The 21102-nt window shown below is 35.9% G+C and overlaps 2 protein-coding genes across 2 annotated transcripts; one reads left to right on the top strand and one right to left on the bottom strand.

Moving 5' to 3' along the window:
• The first annotated feature begins 187 nt into the window (after window positions 1-187).
• Window positions 188-14288, top strand: LOC132556178 (E3 ubiquitin-protein ligase KCMF1-like). Its single transcript, XM_060220568.1, has 7 exons — window positions 188-349; window positions 3459-3626; window positions 4720-4859; window positions 5131-5232; window positions 9476-9735; window positions 10243-10401; window positions 11734-14288. Exons 1-7 carry the CDS (start codon window positions 334-336, stop codon window positions 12404-12406), a joined length of 1518 nt encoding a protein of 505 aa, XP_060076551.1. The 5' UTR covers window positions 188-333; the 3' UTR covers window positions 12407-14288.
• Window positions 14289-15893: 1605 nt separating this feature from the next.
• On the bottom strand, window positions 15894-20583 carry LOC132556179 (protein fem-1 homolog C-like). The gene is made up of 3 exons (XM_060220569.1): window positions 20480-20583; window positions 18231-19502; window positions 15894-17723 (listed from the first exon to the last, which is right to left on the bottom strand). The coding sequence occupies exons 2-3, from the start codon at window positions 19482-19484 to the stop codon at window positions 17061-17063; spliced, it is 1917 nt and encodes a 638-aa protein (XP_060076552.1). The 5' UTR covers window positions 19485-19502; window positions 20480-20583; the 3' UTR covers window positions 15894-17060.
• Window positions 20584-21102: the final 519 nt, after the last annotated feature.

Here is a 21102-nt window from a genome sequence, read left to right on the forward strand (position 1 = left end):
TAAGAAAAATGACATATATTAATTTTGTGTTTAAAACGCCTTTATGAAAGTTTCTCATATCATTCACGATTTCTTATAAACATTATTGAAAAATTAAGGCAATACCTACAATTGATAAACTAATACGAAAATCACGTTCGCTGAAATTGTGAATCGAGAAATTGCGTGACGTCATCATGGACCCTACTTGCCAAGAATGTAACCTTGGAACGGAGTAACGGAGTAGCGACAAATTACGTTTTTCGAGAGTTTTGTTGGTCAAAACAATAATTATATATCAACATCAAGCCTCATAATCACGTTTCAATATCATATTGAAACGCAGTCGCTGATATGTCGCGTCATGAAGGTAAGTTTTGGGTGCTATCAATCCAAAATGGCCTCCGATCGAACTATCAGTTTCTTCCGTAAAACGTCTCGTGTGGTGCGTGGTTATTGAAATCGTAATGCAATGCATTCCTTAATGTCAGTTTACATGAAATTTCAATGTATATCATATTCACATTTGTATTTACTGACGGATTTTTTAAATGAAATCAAAAGTATGGGGAAACCTACAGTAGACATCAATAACAATATTGTAATGTGTGATGTAATAAGATCTCGGCATAAACGCTAGGCTCTAAATGAGTAACTCCAACTTCCCCACAATCTGTTCAGTAAGAAGAGGTGATGAGTTCTAAAACTTCATTTTTCTAGATGATAAAAGTTATTATATTGTGTATGCTTCAATTAATGTCCCAACATATTTAGGCAAGCTTAAAAAATTTCCACTTACAATTTATATCTACTTACAAAAAAAATATAACTTGGTTTTGCCTAAAGCCATTAAGTGAGAACTGTGCAAATAAGGTTAACCTTTTTAGAGTTGAAATATTTGTCTTGCAGATAATAATTCATATGACAGTTATTCTGTTTAATCTGATAGCTATAAGTAGATATTTTCAAATCCTTGTGTGAAAAAATGTAACTAGTGTTGGGAATAAATTTACATTTGAAATATATAAATCATATAACTGTTTCTTAATGAAAACAGCTTGTCCTTTTAAAAGGATATGTAGATAGAGTAGCAGCAAATTTGTTCTATGAATATTAGTTGGATTGTTAATTTTGGTGTTGTTTAATGTGGTTTTATTTTTGAAAATGCTTAACAAAAATATGTTATAGATAAGAAATATGATATAAATCCTGATAACATACTTGAAAATAAGGATATGTACCGATAGATTGATTCAGTAAGGTTGTTACAAGGAAGTGCAATGTGAAAAGTGGTGATGGGATGATGATAAGATGTTATGGATTATCTAATTGTTTAAGCTCATTTGATGCAATGTTTAGCACATAGAACCATTGTGAGTATGTTGTTGATGTCTGAAAATAAGTTTTGACTCTTGAGTTTGAAGGTAAATGCCTAGTTTTGTTGTGATCCTTTAAATGAATTTATTTATTGATTTTAAAACTCGAATTTCAAGGGTCAACTTCTGGAACTGGAATTCAGTGATATATATACCTTTGCAGATGGGAATAGTGTTCTGGTTGACCTGCCCACAAAAATTACTGCACCCTTTATCTTAATTTTGAGATTATTAAAATATTAACGAAGACATGATCGTGGTTAGAAAAATGTGACCAAGTTTCCCCATTAAAAGAGAATATTGGATTTAAAAGAATATGATGACTAATCTGGGCCTGTGCTACCTTCATTATGAACAAATTTATTTTCATAATTGTGAAAGCAATTTCTTCTTAATTCACAATCCTAAATGTTGTTTTGTACAGGCTTTCTGAACAAAATTTAATCAGTTTTATTTAACCATTTGAATTATTTGAAAAGTATGCTTGTGACAATAATTCAATGCTCACAATATCCAAAATAACAATGAAATGCATAAAATGTGCTAGCAAGGCAGGAAACTACTGATTAGTAAAGACAATGGTTTGTTTGGAATGGAATATGTTGGTTATAATATGATTTTCTTTTTAAAATATAAATATTAATCAGTTGTTCTTAATCACATGGGATATAAGGACAAAGAAATCATGCTAGGCCTTAAAATGTATATGTCTGCTTTTGTATGGATGGAACTTAGCATTGACCTACATATGTATAAGTATGCAGAGCTTGGACTCAGGTTTATGGCTACTGATCAGTGCTAATGAAAACTCTCATCTTTACAAAGCATATCAGTGAGTTTGAATGAATTGTTTGAGGTAATAAATACCTTGATTATCAAAATTTATAGTGAAACACTGTTGCTCTTTGACAAATATGTACACACACCAATATTCTTTGCTCCATATACTGATCTTGTAATGTAGATTTTGGGCCTCAAGTGAAAGCTGGCATGACCAAGACATGAAAGAAATCACACTGAATCAAAGCTAATTAAGTGACATGTAATGGTATAATTTGGCAAAAACAATTGCTTACAATGATGATGGTTATGTATGACCTGCAGTGTCAACTGTTAATATGAGTATACGACACCAAAGTCAGACATAGGTACAGTATCATGATGTGTTTGAACAACTTGAATTGTAAGTGAAGCAATAAGTAAAAAGGTTCAAACTTGACAGAAAATTATTGTTTTTATAAAAGATTGCATGTTCCAGTTATTGCCTATTTGAAATGATCGAAGGTTTACTGTCCATCTGGTAGTAAACTAATGCAAGTTGCATGATACATTACAAAGTCGGATCAAACATATTTTCGTTGACTCTCAAAGGAAACGATGAAGCCTAAGACTGGGGAAAAAGAGTTTCTGCCTGTTATTTTCTCATTTGACCTCCAATGTAATGTAAAGGTTCAAACAAAATGATTAGATGTAGGATTCCTTTACACTTGCTCAAGCCACAAGAATAAGTACTTCTCTGAAGTTTGGGACTTAATTTTTTCTGAAGGAATGTACAATGAAATGACCTTTTTCATCACCATCAACTGAAATGACCTTTTTCATCACCATCAATTGAAATGACCTTTTTCATCACCAACAACATCTTATCAAAAATGAAAATAGAACTGCAGACTTTTCTTGAAATATGTATTTATCTCTTGTGTTATCTTCTCAACTAAGATATATTTAGAGCAAAACCTACCATAGATTAGCATTCAATTTTTGAGTTCATCAAGTATTCAAGTCAAAATATTATATAATGTTTAGTTCTTCATATAAATTCTGTATAAGTCCTACAATAAGACATAATTACTCCATGTTTGTGGTGTATATAATTATTCCATGTTTGTGGTGTACCTAATTACTCTATCTTTGTGATTTATTTTCATGATACACACATGCTTAAAGATTGTTAAGCAATATATGTAAGGAACCTTTTTTCAGATGCAAGGATTATTTGTCAAAGAAAATAATTTTTTGTTCCTATTTGTTTTACAATCCATATTTTTACACGACTGGAATTGCTTTGTAAGTATAACTTGACTACTATTTTTCATTTCACAGGGGTCAGCTGTGATTCGTGTTTGAAAGGAAACTTTCGAGGGAAACGTTACAAGTGCCTGGTTTGTTATGACTATGATCTCTGCGCAAACTGTTATGAGGCGGGGGCTACCACCACACGGCACACTGCTGACCACTCCATGCAATGCATTCTGACAAGAAACGACTTTGGTCAGTCTGTATTATTTACACTCTTCTTGTGCTTGTTGATGATAGATTATAACAACTGATACTTGCCATCTTGTGGAAAACACTGGCATACAAGGCATAAGGATTTTTTTAATCTATTTTTAATAATGTTGATATCAACAATAAAACTGGGCATTGTTACATCGTTAATTATATACATATATAGAACTGTGACATACCAGACAATACAGAAGGCCTTGTTTTTTTTCATAAAGTCTGCATCAAAAATCCAGATAATATGTTTTATATATAATCTCATTGCATCAATAAAATTTTGTCTCTTGTGTGACAATAGTTTCACAGTTAGTAACAGTTACAATCGGTGACCAGGAAGTTATAAAATGTTAGTAAGTCCAATCTCAGACTGATGTTGTGGTTATGCTTAACCCTAGATTTATTATTAACTCTTTCATTTATACATTTATTTTTCTTAACAGTATTGATAGCACTCAATGTTATGCAATTGAATTTGGGTTGACTATTAAAATGGCACCACATACTAGATGGTTTAGATGACATTCAGTGTTCTATAACAGAAAGTTTTGATGATGATAAAAAGTATAGACTGAAGATATAGGGATATTTGAGAAATGCATTTTGCTGACATATTACTAAATCAATCTTGAATAAATTACTTTTGTTTTGCTCAGGATATAGAAATGATGGTGAACACTAAGGCAGCGATGTATATCAACAGATCCAACTTACATTACATCATATGCAAACAGCGTATATGTTCTTTGTAATATTAAATAACATGACCTTGTTCTCCGCATTATGAAGGGCCATGACAGCTCAGTCGGTCAGGGCATTATATTTAACCTCAGTGAAGATCTTTAGTTTGTGGGTTGATGCTCCCTACCCATGCAATTTCTCAAGAGGCTGAGAAACAAAGCAGTCTGTCCCTACATGGTCGTGTCTTTGGTCAAGACACTCTACCCAAGTCTTTCTGTTCACGATGTTACAGGCCTCTCATGTATTGTTTATTGAGGTAGCCACATGATCAATTTTAATGTGATTGTTTACCAGTGCTTTGTGTTGTTATGTTAGACTTAACTCTCTGCTTTTGTTATAGATTTATTTTATGGAGGAGAGGCTCTGACGGCAGAACAAACACAGGCTTTCACTTGCCCGTACTGTGGTAAAATGGGATACACCGAAGCAACACTGCAGGAGCATGTTACCTCTGATCACTCCGACACTTCCACTGAAGTTGTTAGTATGACAAAGTGGACTTGATACTGCAACATACATTTTCAAACTACTATTTTTAAGTTGCCAGTTGTCATGCTAGATTTGAAAGTAATTTCTTTTAAAAAATAATGTATACCCAACCACAGTAAATGTCTTTAATAATATTTTTTTCTTAATGTATCTGTCTTCTTAAATTGATGACTGACTCATTTCAGGTATCAATATTTTGAATATGATATAAGCAATATATGCGTTATATATGTATTTTATTTTGCTCTATCTTCCAATATAGGTGTGTCCAATATGTGCTGCTCTGCCTGGAGGAGATCCAAACTATGTCACTGATGACTTTGCAGAACATTTGACCTTACAACACAGAATCCCAAGAGAATTTATATCCTTTTGCTGAAATTTATCATTTTGACTTTGAAAGCCAGAAAACATCCTAAAACTTATGATATAGATACAAGGTTATGCCCTTTTGATGGCATTCACAGAAAGCAGTGTGAAATCAGTACCTTGACTAGAAGAACCATTATGAAATACATCTCGTCTTCAGGAAAATGAATATCATAGCTATACCTTGGTAGAGCCAGGGTAGTATAATGATATAAATAGGTAGAGCCAGGGTAGTACAGCTATACCTAGGTAGAGCCAGGATAGTATAGCTATACCTAGGTAGAGCCAGGACAGTATAGCTATACCTAGGTAGAGCCAGGTTAGTAAAGCTATACCTAGGTAGAGCCAGGATATATTGCTATACCTTGGTAGAGCCAGGATACATAGCTATACCTATGTAGAGTCAAGATAATATAGCTATACCTAGGCAGATCCAGTATTGTATAGCTAAACATAGGTTGAGCCAGGGTAGTATAATAATGTAATAGACAGAGCCAGGATAGTATAGATATAAATCGGCAGATCCAGGATAGCGTAGCTTAACCAAGTTTGAACCAGGATAAAAAGCTATACTGAGGAAGAGCAAGTATAGCTATACCTAAGTAGAGCCAGGATATATAGCTATACCTAGTTAGAGTCTGGATATATAGCTATATGTAGATAGAACCAGGATATATAGCTATACGTAGGTAGAGCCAGGATTGTATAGCTTATCTAGGTAGAGCCAGGTTAGTATAGCTAAACCTAGGTAGAGCCAGGATAGTATAGCTATACCTAGGTAGAGCCAGGATAGTATAGCTAGATGTAGGTAGAGCCAGGATAGTATACCTATACCTAGGTAGAGCCAGGATACATAGCTGTACGTAGGCAGAGCCAGGATAGTATTGCTACACCTAGGTAGAGCCAGGATAGTATAGCTATACCTAGGTAGAGCCAGGATACATAGCTGTTCGTAGGTAGATCCAGGATAGTATAGTTATACCTAGGTAGAGCCAGGATATATTGCTATACCTAGGTAGAGTCTGGATATATAGCTATATGTAGATAGAGCCAAGAGATATAGCTATATGTAGGTAGAGCCAGGATAGTATAGCTTACCTAGGTAGAGCCAGGTTAGTATAGCTATACCTAGGTAGAGCTAGGATATATAGCTATACCTATGTAGAGCCTGGATATATAGCTATTCATAGGTATTTCCAGAATATATAGCTATATGTAGGTAGAGCCAGGCTAGTATAGCTAAACCTAGGTAGTGCCAGGATAGTATAGCTATACCTAGGTAGAGCCAGGATAGTATGGCTAGATGTAGGTATAGCCAGGATAGTATAGCTATACCTAGGTAGAGCCAGAATAGTATAGTTATACCTAGGTAGAGCCAGGATATATAGTTATATGTAGATAGAGCCAGGATAGTATAGCTATACCTAGGTAGAGCCAGGATAGTATGGCTAGATGTAGGTATAGCCAGGATAGTATAGCTATACCTAGGTAGAGCCAGGGTAATATATCTATACCTAGGTAGAGCCAGGATGGTATAGCTATACCAAGGTAGAGCCAGGATGGTATAGCTATATGTAGGTAGAGCCAAGGTAGTGCCAGGATAGTATAGCTTTACCTAGTTAGAGCCAGGATATTGTATCTATACCGAGGTAGAACCAGGATACATAGCTATACCTAGATAGAGCAAGGACAGTATAGCTATACCTAGGTAGACCCAGGATAGTATAGATATACCTAGGTGAGCCAGGATACATAACTGTTGGTAGGAAGAGCCAGGATAGTATAGCTATACCTAGGTAGAGCCTGGATATATGGCTATACATAGGTAGAGCCTGGATATATAGCTATATGTAGATAGAACCAGTATATATAGCTATATGTAGGTAGAGCCAGGTAAGTATAGGTATACCTAGGTAGAGCATGGATATATAGCTATACATAGGTATTGCCAGGATATATAGCTATACGTAGGTAGAGCCAGGATAGTATAGCTATACCTAGGTAGAGCCAGGATATATAGCTATACCTAGGTAGAGCCAGGATGGTATAGTTATACCTAGGTAGAGTCAGGATAGTATAGCTATACCTAGGTAGAGCCAGGATACATAGCTGTACGTAGGTAGAGCCAGGATAGTATTGCTACACCTAGGTAGAGTCAGGATATTATAGCTATACCTAGGTAGAGCCAGGATATATAGGTATACCTAGGTAGAGCCAGGATATATAGCTATATTTAGGTAGAGCCAGGATAGTATAGCTATACCTAGCTAGAGCCAGGATAGTATAGTTATACCTAGGTAGAGTCAGGATATATGGCTGTATGTAGATAGAGCCAGGATATATAGCTATATGTAGGTAAAGCCAGGATAGTATAGCTTACCTAGGTAGAGCCAGGTTAGTATAGCTATACCTAGGTAGAGCCTGGATATATAGCTATACTTAGGTAGAGCCAGGATATATAGCTATATGTAGGTAGAGCCAGGATTGTATAGCTATACCTAGGTAGTGTCAGGATAGTATACCTATATCTAGGTAGAGCCAGGATATGTAGCTATATGTAGGTAGAGCCAGGAAAGTATAGCTACCTTGGTAGTGCCAGGATAGTATAGCTATACCTAGGTAGAACCAGGATACATAGCTATACCTAGATAGAGCCAAGATATATATCCATATGTAGGTAGAGTCAGGATATATAGCTATACCAAGGTAGAGCCAGGTTAGTATAGCTATACCTGGGAAGAGCCAAGATAGTATAGCTATATCTAGGTAGAGCCAGGATATATAGCTATACCTAAGTAGAGCCAGGATATATAGCTTTACCTAGGTAAAGCCATGATATATAGCTATACCTGGGTAGAGCCAAGATAGTATAGCTATACCTAGGTAGAGCCAGAATAGTATAGCTATACCTAGGTAGAGCCAGGATAGTATAGCTATACATAGGTAGAGCCAGGATATATAGCTATAACTAGGTAGAGCCAGGATACATAGCTGTTCATAGGTAAAGCCAGGATATATAGCTATACATAGGTAGAGCCAGGTTAGTATAGCTATACCTGGGAAGAGCCAAGATAGTATAGCTATATCTAGGTAGAGCCAGGATATATAGCTATAACTAGGTAGAGCCGGGATACATAGCTGTTCATAGGTAGAGCCAGGATAGTATAGCTATACCTAGGTAAAGCCAGGATATATAGCTATACATAGGTAGAGCCAGGTTAGTATAATTATACTTAGGAAGAGCTAGGATAGTATAGCTATACCTAGGTAGAGCCAAGATATATATCCCTATGTAGGTAGAGTCAGGATATATAGCTATACCTAGGTAGAGCCAGGATATAGAGCTATACATAGGTAGTACCCGGATATATAGCTATACCTAAGTAGAGCCTGGATATATAGCTATACTTAGATAGAGCCAGGTTAGTATAATTATACTTAGGAAGAGCTAGGATAGTATAGCTATACCTAGGTAGAGCCAAGATATATATCCATATGTAGGTAGAGTCAGGATATATAGCTATACCTAGGTAGAGCCAGGTTAGTATAGCTATACCTGGGTAGAGCCAAGATAGTATAGCTATATCTAGGTAGGGCCAGGATATATAGCTATACCTAAGTAGAGCCAGGATATATAGCTTTACCTAGGTAAAGCCATGATATATAGCTATACCTGGGTAGAGCCAAGATAGTATAGCTATATCTAGGTAGAGCCATGATATATAGCTTTACCTAGGTAGAGCCATGATAGTATAGCTATACCTAGGTAGAGTCAGAATAGTATAGCTATACCTAGGTAGAGCCAGGATAGTATAGCTATACATAGGTAGAACCAGGATATATAGCTATACCTAGGAAGAGCCAGGATATATAGCTGTACCAGGGTAGAGCCAGATCACACGTCTTGACAGTTTCATTGAACTTTTAAAACTATGAATTGCTAGTGGTTTTAACATAAGATGAAATGAAGACTAGAGATAAGAAAACTGGCCTGCATTGACTAAGAAAAAACAAAACCTACAATGGCTTGATGATAATTTTGGGTTAAAATTACGCAAGTCCGATCATATTATCATGAAGGATTTTGATTCAGTTTATCGTAAATTTTGTTTCTTACATTGTATAACGCTTAAAGCTATAGGCAATATATTGATATTACTGTACATTTAACTTTATCTACTTAAATACCCTTAATCTTGTGTAAATCAAATACACTATTGTCCTTAACAACTGTGCACGATGAGCCTGTTGGTATTCGACATGTACGGAGAATTCCTCATCCTGGCCGTGGTGTGGGAGGAAACAGATCTAGGAGAGCAAATATGCATTTTTCTTCGGGGGGAACTTCATTGACTGGGCTCTCTCCAGGAGGACGGGAAACTATGGACCCAATTGCAGAACTTTTGTCTCAGCTGTCAAGTGTTAGGAGTCGTGCGGCTGCGGCCCAGAGTGTGTCCTCACAGTTACAGCAACTAGAAATGCAGTTACAGTCAACCAGGTAAGTTTGAACATATTGACTTCTTGATTCTATTCTTTTAATTTTGATTTTCATCATCAACTTGTCATAACACTTTTCTCTGAATGATGATTGGCTGAAATTTTTCAGTTCAACACTTCTGTTTTACTGCACTTCAAAAATCTGTAAACTTTATTTATTTAACAACAACTGCGAAACAAGTTATTTCAACTTATACTTATCGCTCTTGTTGGATGTAAACGCGCGAAGGGTCTTAATGTGGGAGGAAAACGGAGTACCCTGGGGAAACCCACATGGTCAGGCAGGTGACCCTTACCATTTCACATCCATTTCAGGAGTCGAATCCCGGACAGCTAGGTGAAAGGCTGCACTTATTCATTCGGATTTGTCATGCATTTGTATAAGACTTCCAATATTCCCATGTCTTGTGAAATGTGATTGGTTTAAACACTGTGTGATCATATTAAAATTTGGAAATATTTTTTCACATTTGCATGAGATTAAGTCCATAACATCAAACAATTTCAGACAACAACTTGAGCGTTTGCCGAACAGACGTACCGTGGAATCAGGAAAATCCAACATTACAAATTCTTCAACTACTGGCATCAGTACAGACCCGCAGAGTCAAGGGGGCAGTACCAACCAAACTAATATCAACACAGACTCGCCATACTTATTAGCCAGGTAAGATCACAAAGAAATATCAAGATAATAATCCAAACCACCATCAGCACAGACCTGTCATACTAATATTGGTATTTAAAAAAAAAATATATAAAACATCCTCACAGACCAAACAAAGAATTTTTCATATTACATTTACTAAAAAAAAAAATTGAGAACTGAATCACCTACATGAAGCAGTTAGTGTGAAATACCCAAGGTCACTATTGCATGTCATAGAATTTCTATGGTTGATTGAACAGATCATTAAAAGATATGACAATGGTTTTAATTTGACAGTGATTTCTGGAAGACAGTACTGGAGCCAACACATCCATTTAGCTGCCTTATTTGTTATTCACTACTTTTTGAAAAAATGCAGGAAATTAAATTGGGGGTGTAAACCGTGTTGGTCAATCCATACCACTAACTTCACTGAATATGGAGTACAAATTTGATTTGCAGATGTATCTTACTATCAAACAGTCAGAGTTTGACTACTGACACCTTTCATCAACACTTAGATACAATCCTTCAGTCTGAGTTTGACTACTGACACCTTTCATCAACATTTAGATACAATCCTTCAGTCTGAGTTTGACTACTGACACCTTTCATCAACACTTAGATACAATCCTTCAGTCTGAGTTTGACTACTGACACCTTTCATCAACATTTAGATACAATCCTTCAGTCTGAGTTTGACTACTGACACCTTTCATCAACATTTAGATACAATCCTTCAGTCTGAGTTTGACTACTGACACCTTTCATCAACACTTAGATACAATCCTTCAGTCTGAGTTTGACGACTGACACCTTTCATCAACACTTAGATACAATCCTTCAGTCTGAGTTTGACGACTGACACCTTTCATCAACATTTAGATACAATCCTTCAGTCTGAGTTTGACGACTGACACCTTTCATCAACACTTAGATACAATCCTTCAGTCTGAGTTTGACGACTGACACCATTATCAACATTTATATATAATTTCTGAGGAACTTCACTTCTGACTGGCCAATCAATTTCCATGCCATAACTTCAATTGATGTGAATAGTTTTTGATAAAATTTGATTTGCAGATGTGTATTTCTTACTGTTTTACAGTCTGAATTTGACTGCTGATGTCATTTGTTATTTATGCAAAATTCATGAGGGTCTTCATTTCTGATAGGCCAATTGGTTGCCATGTGCAGCTCAATGTCAATGGATTTCAAGGAAATTTGGTTGACAGATGTATTATACCAACATTTAGACAAACTTAGCTTCCATACAAATAAACATTTTAAAATGAGGGATAAAAATTCCACGAATCACTTGTTTACCTTATTTTTGTTTTGTTTTAGATGCCTCGACTCCTCGGTGACAGAGTCAGAACAGAGTATATTTGAGGAGCGGGAGGATCGTGGTGCATTTGTGCAGGAACTGTTATTATCCACATTGACAGAACAGTTACACTTAGAACAGGACTTGGATGAATTAATAGGTGGTGGTAGTTCAAATGATTCAGTCAGATCAAGTAACAAATTGCCAACGGCCGCATCAAACGAAGGTGATCAACATAATATCACAGGTGGTGCGAGTCCTTCAAATCAACAACAAAACACAAATAGCCTGAGTAAGGATCCAGGTACTGCTGCAATTGCCAAGTGTGTGTTACCAGAGAGAGGCAGCCAGCTACTGCCATCACAGAAACAGCATGCAGGAGGTGGGAGCATGGTGGTTACTCATCCTCGACAAAATCAGGGGCACGCGTTTCAGGGTGTTACTCTTCGACAAAATCATGGATCCATGTCCAGTGGGAGTCAAGTTTACAATAATTCACTTCCAGGCTCAAATGCTGTTCAGGCTTTGGCAGGGGCTGGGATAGGCGCAGGAAACCTACATCCCCTTCCTGGGAGACCAGGATCAGGGGGTAGAGACAGAGATGGCCGTGTGAATCCGGCCGCAGCAAAAAAGAATATGTATAAACAATTACCAACATCTCAAGCTTCTGATCGTGAACCTCCACCCCACTGAGGCTCTGGCTCTCTGAAATGGGAGAGAAATGAAAATGATACAGATTGCTTCTTTATTCAGAATATCTTCATTTTAACAGTGTCTGATGAAGTTGGATAATTATAATTACATAGTTATTGTTGAGGCTATATTTATTGCTTACAATAGCAACAAAAGTTGCTGCATTATGTACTAGTAATTCTACTGGTTTTATTTTCTTTCTTTTTTTTTCAATAAACAAAACAAGAAAGATGTTTTCATTGATGCTAAGGCATTGTGTAGTTCCTATATTGTGTGAGAGAGGGATTCAAATCACATGCCAAATATGTGCTGGTGTGTGCTTACCACTTCCATGTCCGTGTTTAAATGTATTGTGATATGTTATTCTTGGGTCACAACATACTGTCATATAGGTGTGCACATTGGTATATAAGAATATCCAAATATAGACATCTAAAATCATTCTTCTGTCATCCATGTTACTTTTTAATACCTTAATTAAAGGATTGCCACTTGTGTAAAGAAATGATATTTATATTAATATTGATTGAAGAGGTAGAACAGAAAACTTCTCTATTGAAAAAATCTTAATAACCGACAGAAAATCTGTTCATATCAGAACATTGGCGAATAACTACTAATCGAGTGGATAGGAATATAGAAGCTCCAAATAAAGACTGTTCTTATATAATACATGAAAGAAAGTTGAGGACAGTGTTTGGAATAATGTTCTGTCAATCAACAAGAACAGTGTAAGGAATAGAACCCCTATGATTTAACCAATGGTACATTTTGGAATAAGAGATTGTGAATAAGATATTAAGAACAGTGCTAGAAATACAAATACTTAAGTAGATGTGAAGAATTTTAGAGTTTACAGAAAAGCTTTAGATATTTTTTGATGATAAAATTTAGCAATACAAGAATAATGAAAGTAAAACTTTCCTGTTCCATGCTGAGCACCTCTTGTTAGTTACAGAGAAAAAAGAAACATCTTTGTATGTGACATTATGTTAAGAGTCCTTCAGTGTGTGTTACCGGAGACTTGATCTCTGCTTAGCCATCAGTCCAGTTGTTTGTGAATATTATCAATGATACATTTTCTGTGATATTAGCCTATGCTGTTTGTGTGTAAGTGAAACATGTTGTGTGTCGATACCAAATCAGATTTTATCAGTGATCTGTCACAAGCTATGTGTAACCTCTTCATATTTATGGAGATTGATATGGCTGTCATAGAGCTGAGAGACTCATATACTATGAGTGTGAATCGGTGTCAGTCTCTCCAGTGCTTCTACCATCAACTCAGTATTAATGCTTGTAAATGGATAGCTTGAGATTAAAACCAGATTCAAATTTAATTTCATTCGGATTGGTTCTTTTTCTTCCTATAAAATAATTGTTTTAGTTCACATATATGTATACAAATGTAAATAAACCTTAACTGATTGATATATTTTAATACTAGTAAAAGCCTGTTTCATATTTTAATTCTACTTACAAGAACACTGATAAAAATAGCATATGAGGAGGTGAGCTCTTGGTATGTAATCCGCATATTTCACAGCTAGTGAATGAGGGACGCTTTATTGACCATTCAAGGTTCGATGGTTAGAGAGAAATGCACTGTACTGATTTAGTGTGAGTGATGGGTACGTTCAGTGATAAGAATGTACTTAATTATCATGAGATGTACAGATGTTGATTGAAGCAAGTGCTTGGCAGTTATGAAGTATAATATTCATCGCTGACAAATCTGTAAGCCCAGAGTACTACATAACTACTAAAGATAAAGGTTATTTAGTGTGTCATAGAAAAAAAGAGCACTTATAATGTTTATCTGAAAAAAATTCTTCTGATTCATGTTTAAATTAATGTATAAATCAATAAATGTTAAGAAAAAGATGTCTTCTGTCCTTTATGATATATTAATTGATTTTGAAAAAAGGTTCACAAAGGTAACTGGACTAAATTTACCTGCATCAATGCAGGGGTCCAATATAAATGCTTAATTTTTACCCCACAGTAACAAAGGAACAAAAGTGTGACTAGGTTGTTAAAGACTTGAACTAAAAAACTAGGAGTATTAAAAGTTTTTTCAGCACTGAAAGTGGGCTATTCAATGTCTAGCATCCATCCATAAACAATTTTTTTTTTTATTTCTTAAGAACTGGATGAATCTTCCTCAAATTTCATGGGCCTCTTGGGTCTCTAGTTGTGCACTTATGATTTTGGTACTGATGAGAAAATCAAAATGGCAGAGAGACTACCATCTTTAATTTAGCAGTCAAATATGATCACTATCATGAAAGCAAAAACAGGAAAGAGGAGAAGAGAAATAAAAATCGAATAGAGGTGAGCACCAAGATCTCTCCGAGATCTCATAGTGCTGTGGCTGTCTGTCCTTTCATCCTAACATCAATCTGTCCTGCCTTCCATTATTTTGTCCCTTCTGTATCTCCTTCACTACAAATCACTGGGAATTCTTACTTGAGGTATGGCTTCACCTTGATGAGTCGGTACCCCCAGTATGTCGTGTATCAAAGGTAGGTCATTCTGACCAAGATTTTCACCTTTGACCTACATCAAAGAAAAATTTGTTCATGCTATCTCTCCTATGCTACTTGTCACTGAAACTTCATATTTGGGTATGGGTTCACCACAGTTAGGCAGTATCGGATATAAGAAGTAGGTCAGTCTGCTCTATGTTTTCATCTTTGATCATTGATGAAAACATTTGTTCATGCTCTATTTCTTACACTACAAGTCGCTGTGACCTCTTACTTTGGGTAAGGTTCACTTGCTGTGCATTCCTGGCAAATTATTTCACATTCATATGAATTGTAATTTGCCAAAACTTTCTTCAGAAACTGTAAGAGCTTTCGCAACTTTATTAACCTTATCATTAATCAGGACAAAAGCTGAAATTTAGATTACACATACAATTTTAGATTTTAAAAATTGAAAATAAATATAGATGATACTTTTAGCATATAAACAGGTTTGATGTGGAGAACTTTGTGGGTACAATGTACTTGCAAATATTGAGCTAGGGTGTTATGTACAGGATCCATTATTTTGGAGAAGAATAATAAATCTTATTGCTATAGATGTGAACCCTACTCTTCTGGTCAGATCTGTTAGGTAATGCAAAACCTATTTTAATGTGTTGCTTCTTCATTTCTCCTACATCAAGTAGGGAGATGGGCTTGATGTTGGACAGAAATGATATACAAGTATTATTTATATTTGGTTTGCATGTCTATGAAAGCTTTGATATACCAGTATTAGGATTGGCAAATAGAAATACCTAGGTCTACTGCTGGATACAGAAATACAAAATTTACCATATTGCACATCTGTCAGCCCTCTGAATTTTTGCAAGGATCTGTTATTTTCAATCTACATCCTTTCATTCAAATTATGTAAATTTCTTCATTCATTGGACTAAAAGTTAAACACGCATAAGAAAAGATTATACAAATTTTGAAATAATTTATTAGCTCTAATATGATGGGTACATCAAATATCACTTTCTGTGGATAAGTATATTAGTCAATCACTGATGCCTCTAGATTACATCCATTTTTTCTATATGTTATGAATACATTAGTCTCATCTTAACATTGTTGATGTTTACAAACGCATCATTTAAACTCAACATAGCCCTCAAATAGCATTTTTCAGTACTATTGAAACATGCATACCCAATATATTGCCAATAGCTTCAGTATTTCTGCAATGAAAATATGATGTTTAAATTCTGATCAACTATAGGCACAACACTTCAACTCTTTCAACTTTCGAAATTTCAGTTTAATTTTGTTAAATAATTTAACTGTAACAAACAGAGTGAGTATATATTTCATACCATATGCATAATTTCTCCAGTCTGGAATCAATCCAGAATATATTAACCATTACTTATTTTACAACAACTGCAAAACAAGTTATTCCAAATTATATTGTTGCTGGCCCTCGTGGAAAGGGTCATGATGTGGAAGGAGTCCAGATATCCCAAACAATCTGGCAGATCACCTCATACCTTTTTACATCTGCTCTGGGAATCGAACCCCAGATGCTTCAGTGAAAAGAAAAAGTGTTAAAATTGCACTACCCAACCACCAAGAATATTAATCATTTCATGATCAGACACTTCAACTATTCTGAAGAATTAGCATCTGGTATTTTTTTCTGTGTTGGGCATGTTATTTAAAGAACCTTTAGAGATCAAAATTGGTCAGCATCTTATTACTGGGAAGATAAATGAAAACTTGTTATGAAATGTTCCAGATGCACAAAATGGTTCCAGGTTTTAGAGGTGTATTTATGATATACATGTTGAGGTAATCATTCCGTGTAACGTTCAAATGAATATATGGAAGATTATGCAAACATGATTTAAATTGTCAATACTATGGTTTAGTACAAGAACTAGGAATACATTTAAAGCACTTTTTTCCACATGTACACATATAATATAATTATGACACTACAATCTAGAGAATGTCTTGCAACTCCATCTGTGCAAATTATACCTGGGAACTACTCTCCTTGATAACTACTTACAGCAAACTGCAGTTTTTTTTGTTGTGGATCACATGAAAATGGTTTATATAGCATTCTTAAGACATTACCTCTGCTTATTGTTCTGCACAAATGAACTTAATTAAAGTCATCCATGCATTTCAATGAAAGAAAATAGGGATGTAGGGACCTCAGTGTGATAGGGTATTTTATAACGCATGATAACCTCTGCAGACAGACACCTAAGTGTACGATATTGCAGTGGAGGAACAGGTAGACCTTGATTCTGCATCATTTGAAGAGCACTTAATCCTTCACCATTATAGATATCTACATGAGCACCATTCTGTAGTAAACATGCCAGAATTCCTTCTTTCTGTAGCTCTGAGTAGGTAAGAAACTTTATGCTGTTGTGAAGTGGTGTGTTCCTCTTCTTATCCACAGCATTAGTTTGGGCCCCACAAGCGATCAGAGTCTGAACTACAGCCAGTGAAGGGAAGGGAGAGTAGAACTCCTCACTCGTCAGAGAGATCTTAGGATCCACAGCCAGGTGAAGTAAGCTCTCCATATCTTGGCCACGTGGGTCAAGGGTAACAAGTCTATGTACAAGACTGTGGAATTCAAATTCCTGCTGATCTTTAGGTTCCAGTCGAGATATTAGATGAACCATGTGAAGGGACAACTGTAGAAGCAGTTGAAAGTCAACAAGAGAAGCACTTGGGTTGGCAGGACGTGTCTTCAGAAAGTTTATTCCACCTTCTATTTGCTGAATCAATATTGCAAACACCTCAAAAGCATCTGTTATTTGTACCTGTAAGACATTAGGTAGTTAGAAATGCAGGTTTAAAGAAAGAAAAATTTGCAAATCTAATTTTCTTTGAAAATCACTACCACCTATTTATGAACTGCTCAAAATTAATAACTATGAAATTTTACAGAAATGGTTCACTTTCTTTCTTCTTTATTTTAAGGAAGAACGAGAACTAGACACTGAACACCTTTAATTTGTAAATTTGCAATGTATGTGCACTCAGTTATATCAAGATAATAACACTACAATGGTTTAATGTTTACCCTTTGCACAATACACACAGCGATGCATATCAACCATAATAAGCCCAAGAAATTAACTTCATCACTAGAAAGAGAAACACACTGTGCATTTCATATTTCTGTTAAATATGTGCAACAGTGACTAGTTTAACTATCAGATTCTTTTTACTTGATACTTTAAAAGAATGTTCTGAATTTTAACCTCCCAAAATAACACTCTTTGACAGAGATGACAGGCCTAGATTTCATTAATAAGCTGCCATACCTTCTCCTCTGTGGCGCCAGATTCCAGCTCCACTTGCATCTCCCAGAAAAGCTTGATAAGGGCCTGTACTGTGAATAGGCACTCATGATTAAGTGGCTCCCCCTTCTTGTTTCTCAGTATGAAAGCATACTTCCACAAGTCCACACATCGTTGATACCTGTGGCTATCTGCATAAACTGCACCTCGATACATCAACCCGAAAGTAGTGTCTTTATGGAATGGTCCAATGATTCTCTCACGGATGAGTAAAGCCTGCATGTACACATCATCTGGTTCTCTAATTTGTTCTACTTCTGCCATATTCACAGGTTCTTTCGCATGCTGATATGCATAATTGGTATCTAAGGGCAAGTTTTTCCTTATAATATTATCAGGGTCTGCACACCTCATGGACATGGCTTTTTTCCAAACATCCAATGCACCAACTATATCATGTACTTCATCAACAAAGTTAGTACCAAGAAGTTCATAGGAATGTATTGCAGTCACATTATTTTGGACAGTATTTTCTAAAATGAAATCAACAATTGATGTAAAACCTCTCAGTGCTGCTGTTTGTAAGGCATCGTCACCAAAATCATTTTTGGCTGTGTGATCAGAGCCACAACTCAACAGTAACTTTACAGTGTCCAATCTTCCCTCTCTGATAGCGTAATGCAGGGCAAGGTTGCCTGAATTGTCCCTCGCATTCACATCAACTTGTTTTGATATCAAAAACTCGCACAGACGAACACTCTGCACAGAATTGATGAGACAGGTTCCTCCATTAATGTTTGGTTTGTGGATATCAGCCCCATTGCCCACCAGTAATTTCACTACGGCAATGTTTGTCATGTAACAGGCTGACCTTACTGGTGTAGACTCTGTGTCAGAAGGACTATTTATATTGGCACCATGAGATATTAGAGATTTAACCACCTCCAGATTCCCTGCCACAGCTGCACACCATAGTGGTGTCACGTCATGACGGGAATGGTCAATTTCAACTTCGTAGATTCCTCGTTGTTCATAGTCCCCTCCACATTCATCAAGTATATAATTACCTATGTGTACTTTTCCCTTTAAACAAGCATTGAACAATGCAGCATTACCATTGATTTTAAAGTTGACAATTTTTCGTCGCTGTTCCTTGGAGAATTTCCTGAGTGTAGCTTTGAGTTTGCTTAGTTTATCCTCCTGAATACAATTGTGTACAATGGAGGCATACCACGAGACATCTACATCCTCACAGCGAGCTGATGTACATGCCATCATGTCATCAACACACCACACCTGTAAAACAAAAAATTCTACTTAAATATTATGATTGAAAAAAATGTTGCCATTGGCACTGATCCCATGCGTTTTTTATATGATAAATTGCATTACTTATTCTGAATAATTCCTATGTTTAATTGACTTTCTTATAGAGAGCAAACCAATAAGAGTCAATAGACAGAATCATTCAAACTAAGTATAATTCACCATGCTGTTATGCAGTGAGTACTAACTATGAACTAAAATATTGCTCTTTTTAAAAACTGGCCTGATAAATCATATTTCTTTTATTTTGACAGTTTGTATGTCTCAGGTTTAGCTCAACCAAGTAGCATGTGTTTAATCTATATGCTGAATGGTCTTGTTGTGTCTCTAGAAATGTCAGTACATTGATCCTAATAACTCGGTGGGCCTTGTACCTTACTCAGTTACGTATGTTTAGCAGTATAACATATTAGTACCTTATAAATTCTATCTGGTTCACAAGCATTAGCCTCGTCTGTCAAATGACACTCATTATAATGTAATCAGTTCAACTGTACAGTCTCAGAATTAATGAGTATATGTGTACTATGTGCAATCTGTTGATCAACACATATGTGTTAATTACCTACTATCTAGGATGGTGGGTTCAGACAAGGCCTTGATAAACACTTGAATTACGATTAAAATTATGTGTGTTAGCCCCCTCCCCACCAACAAAATAGCCTGCAACTGATAGGCATTTAACTCATCTAGACAAGCCCCAGTGAGTTATCTATGTACAAAATGTAGTTATGAATAAAAAATAATTTCGATGATTAGCGAGTGATTGTATTAGCCTTTCTCTCTTGTAGGCCGCATTGTACAGTACAGAAAGTACACGAGCCAAAGTGGAAAAACAAAACGGAAAACGACCAGTATCAAGCTTCCAAACGACAACATATTACCAAAACAACTCGGGGAAGACGAACGTGGAAAGCTTGACACTTAGTCCCTATACAAATGCTTACCTATAAAATGCTGTATTAATGCTTTCAAACAATCATAATATTAAATGTCCAGCAATATATAATTTGGAAATTGGGAGGTGTTGTATCGGTTTGCTGGATAGGCCTACATTATATACAATCGGGAACCCTCGGCACTTTCCGCAGGCGAGAAATTTCTCGCTTGCGGAAAGTGCCGAGGGTTCCCGATTGACATACACTGCTTTACAAACACTTCAAAGATGTTGAAAAAAAAATCTCTAGGTGGCAGCACCTGTCGTGATCAGAAAAAGCGGCACGGAGTGAGAGCTTTAATTTCCGAAAGCGGATTTTGATATAATTAATTTTCGTGTCACATCAGAATATCCCCCATTTTCACACAGATACATGATGAACATTTTAATTATTTATCCAGTGTCAATAGTAACACGAGATTTACATTAAAAATCTTGTTATTTTTAAAAAGATCTAAATGTGATTGGTTACACAATTTTCCGATGGGTTTTAATTTATTCGGGTATAGTAATAGCCAACTCAAATTGTCTTTATATCGATTTAACATAAATTGAGAAGCATTACTGTGAGCAAATAAAGGACATTTATCTTTATGCATCCGAAAATTAGGCGCTTAAATTTGCCTTGGATTA

Source organism: Ylistrum balloti, unplaced genomic scaffold (genome assembly GCF_031769215.1).
Source record: "Ylistrum balloti isolate Yb309-2 unplaced genomic scaffold, AGI_CSIRO_Ybal_v1 Utg370554, whole genome shotgun sequence".
NCBI lineage: Eukaryota > Metazoa > Mollusca > Bivalvia > Pectinida > Pectinidae > Ylistrum > Ylistrum balloti.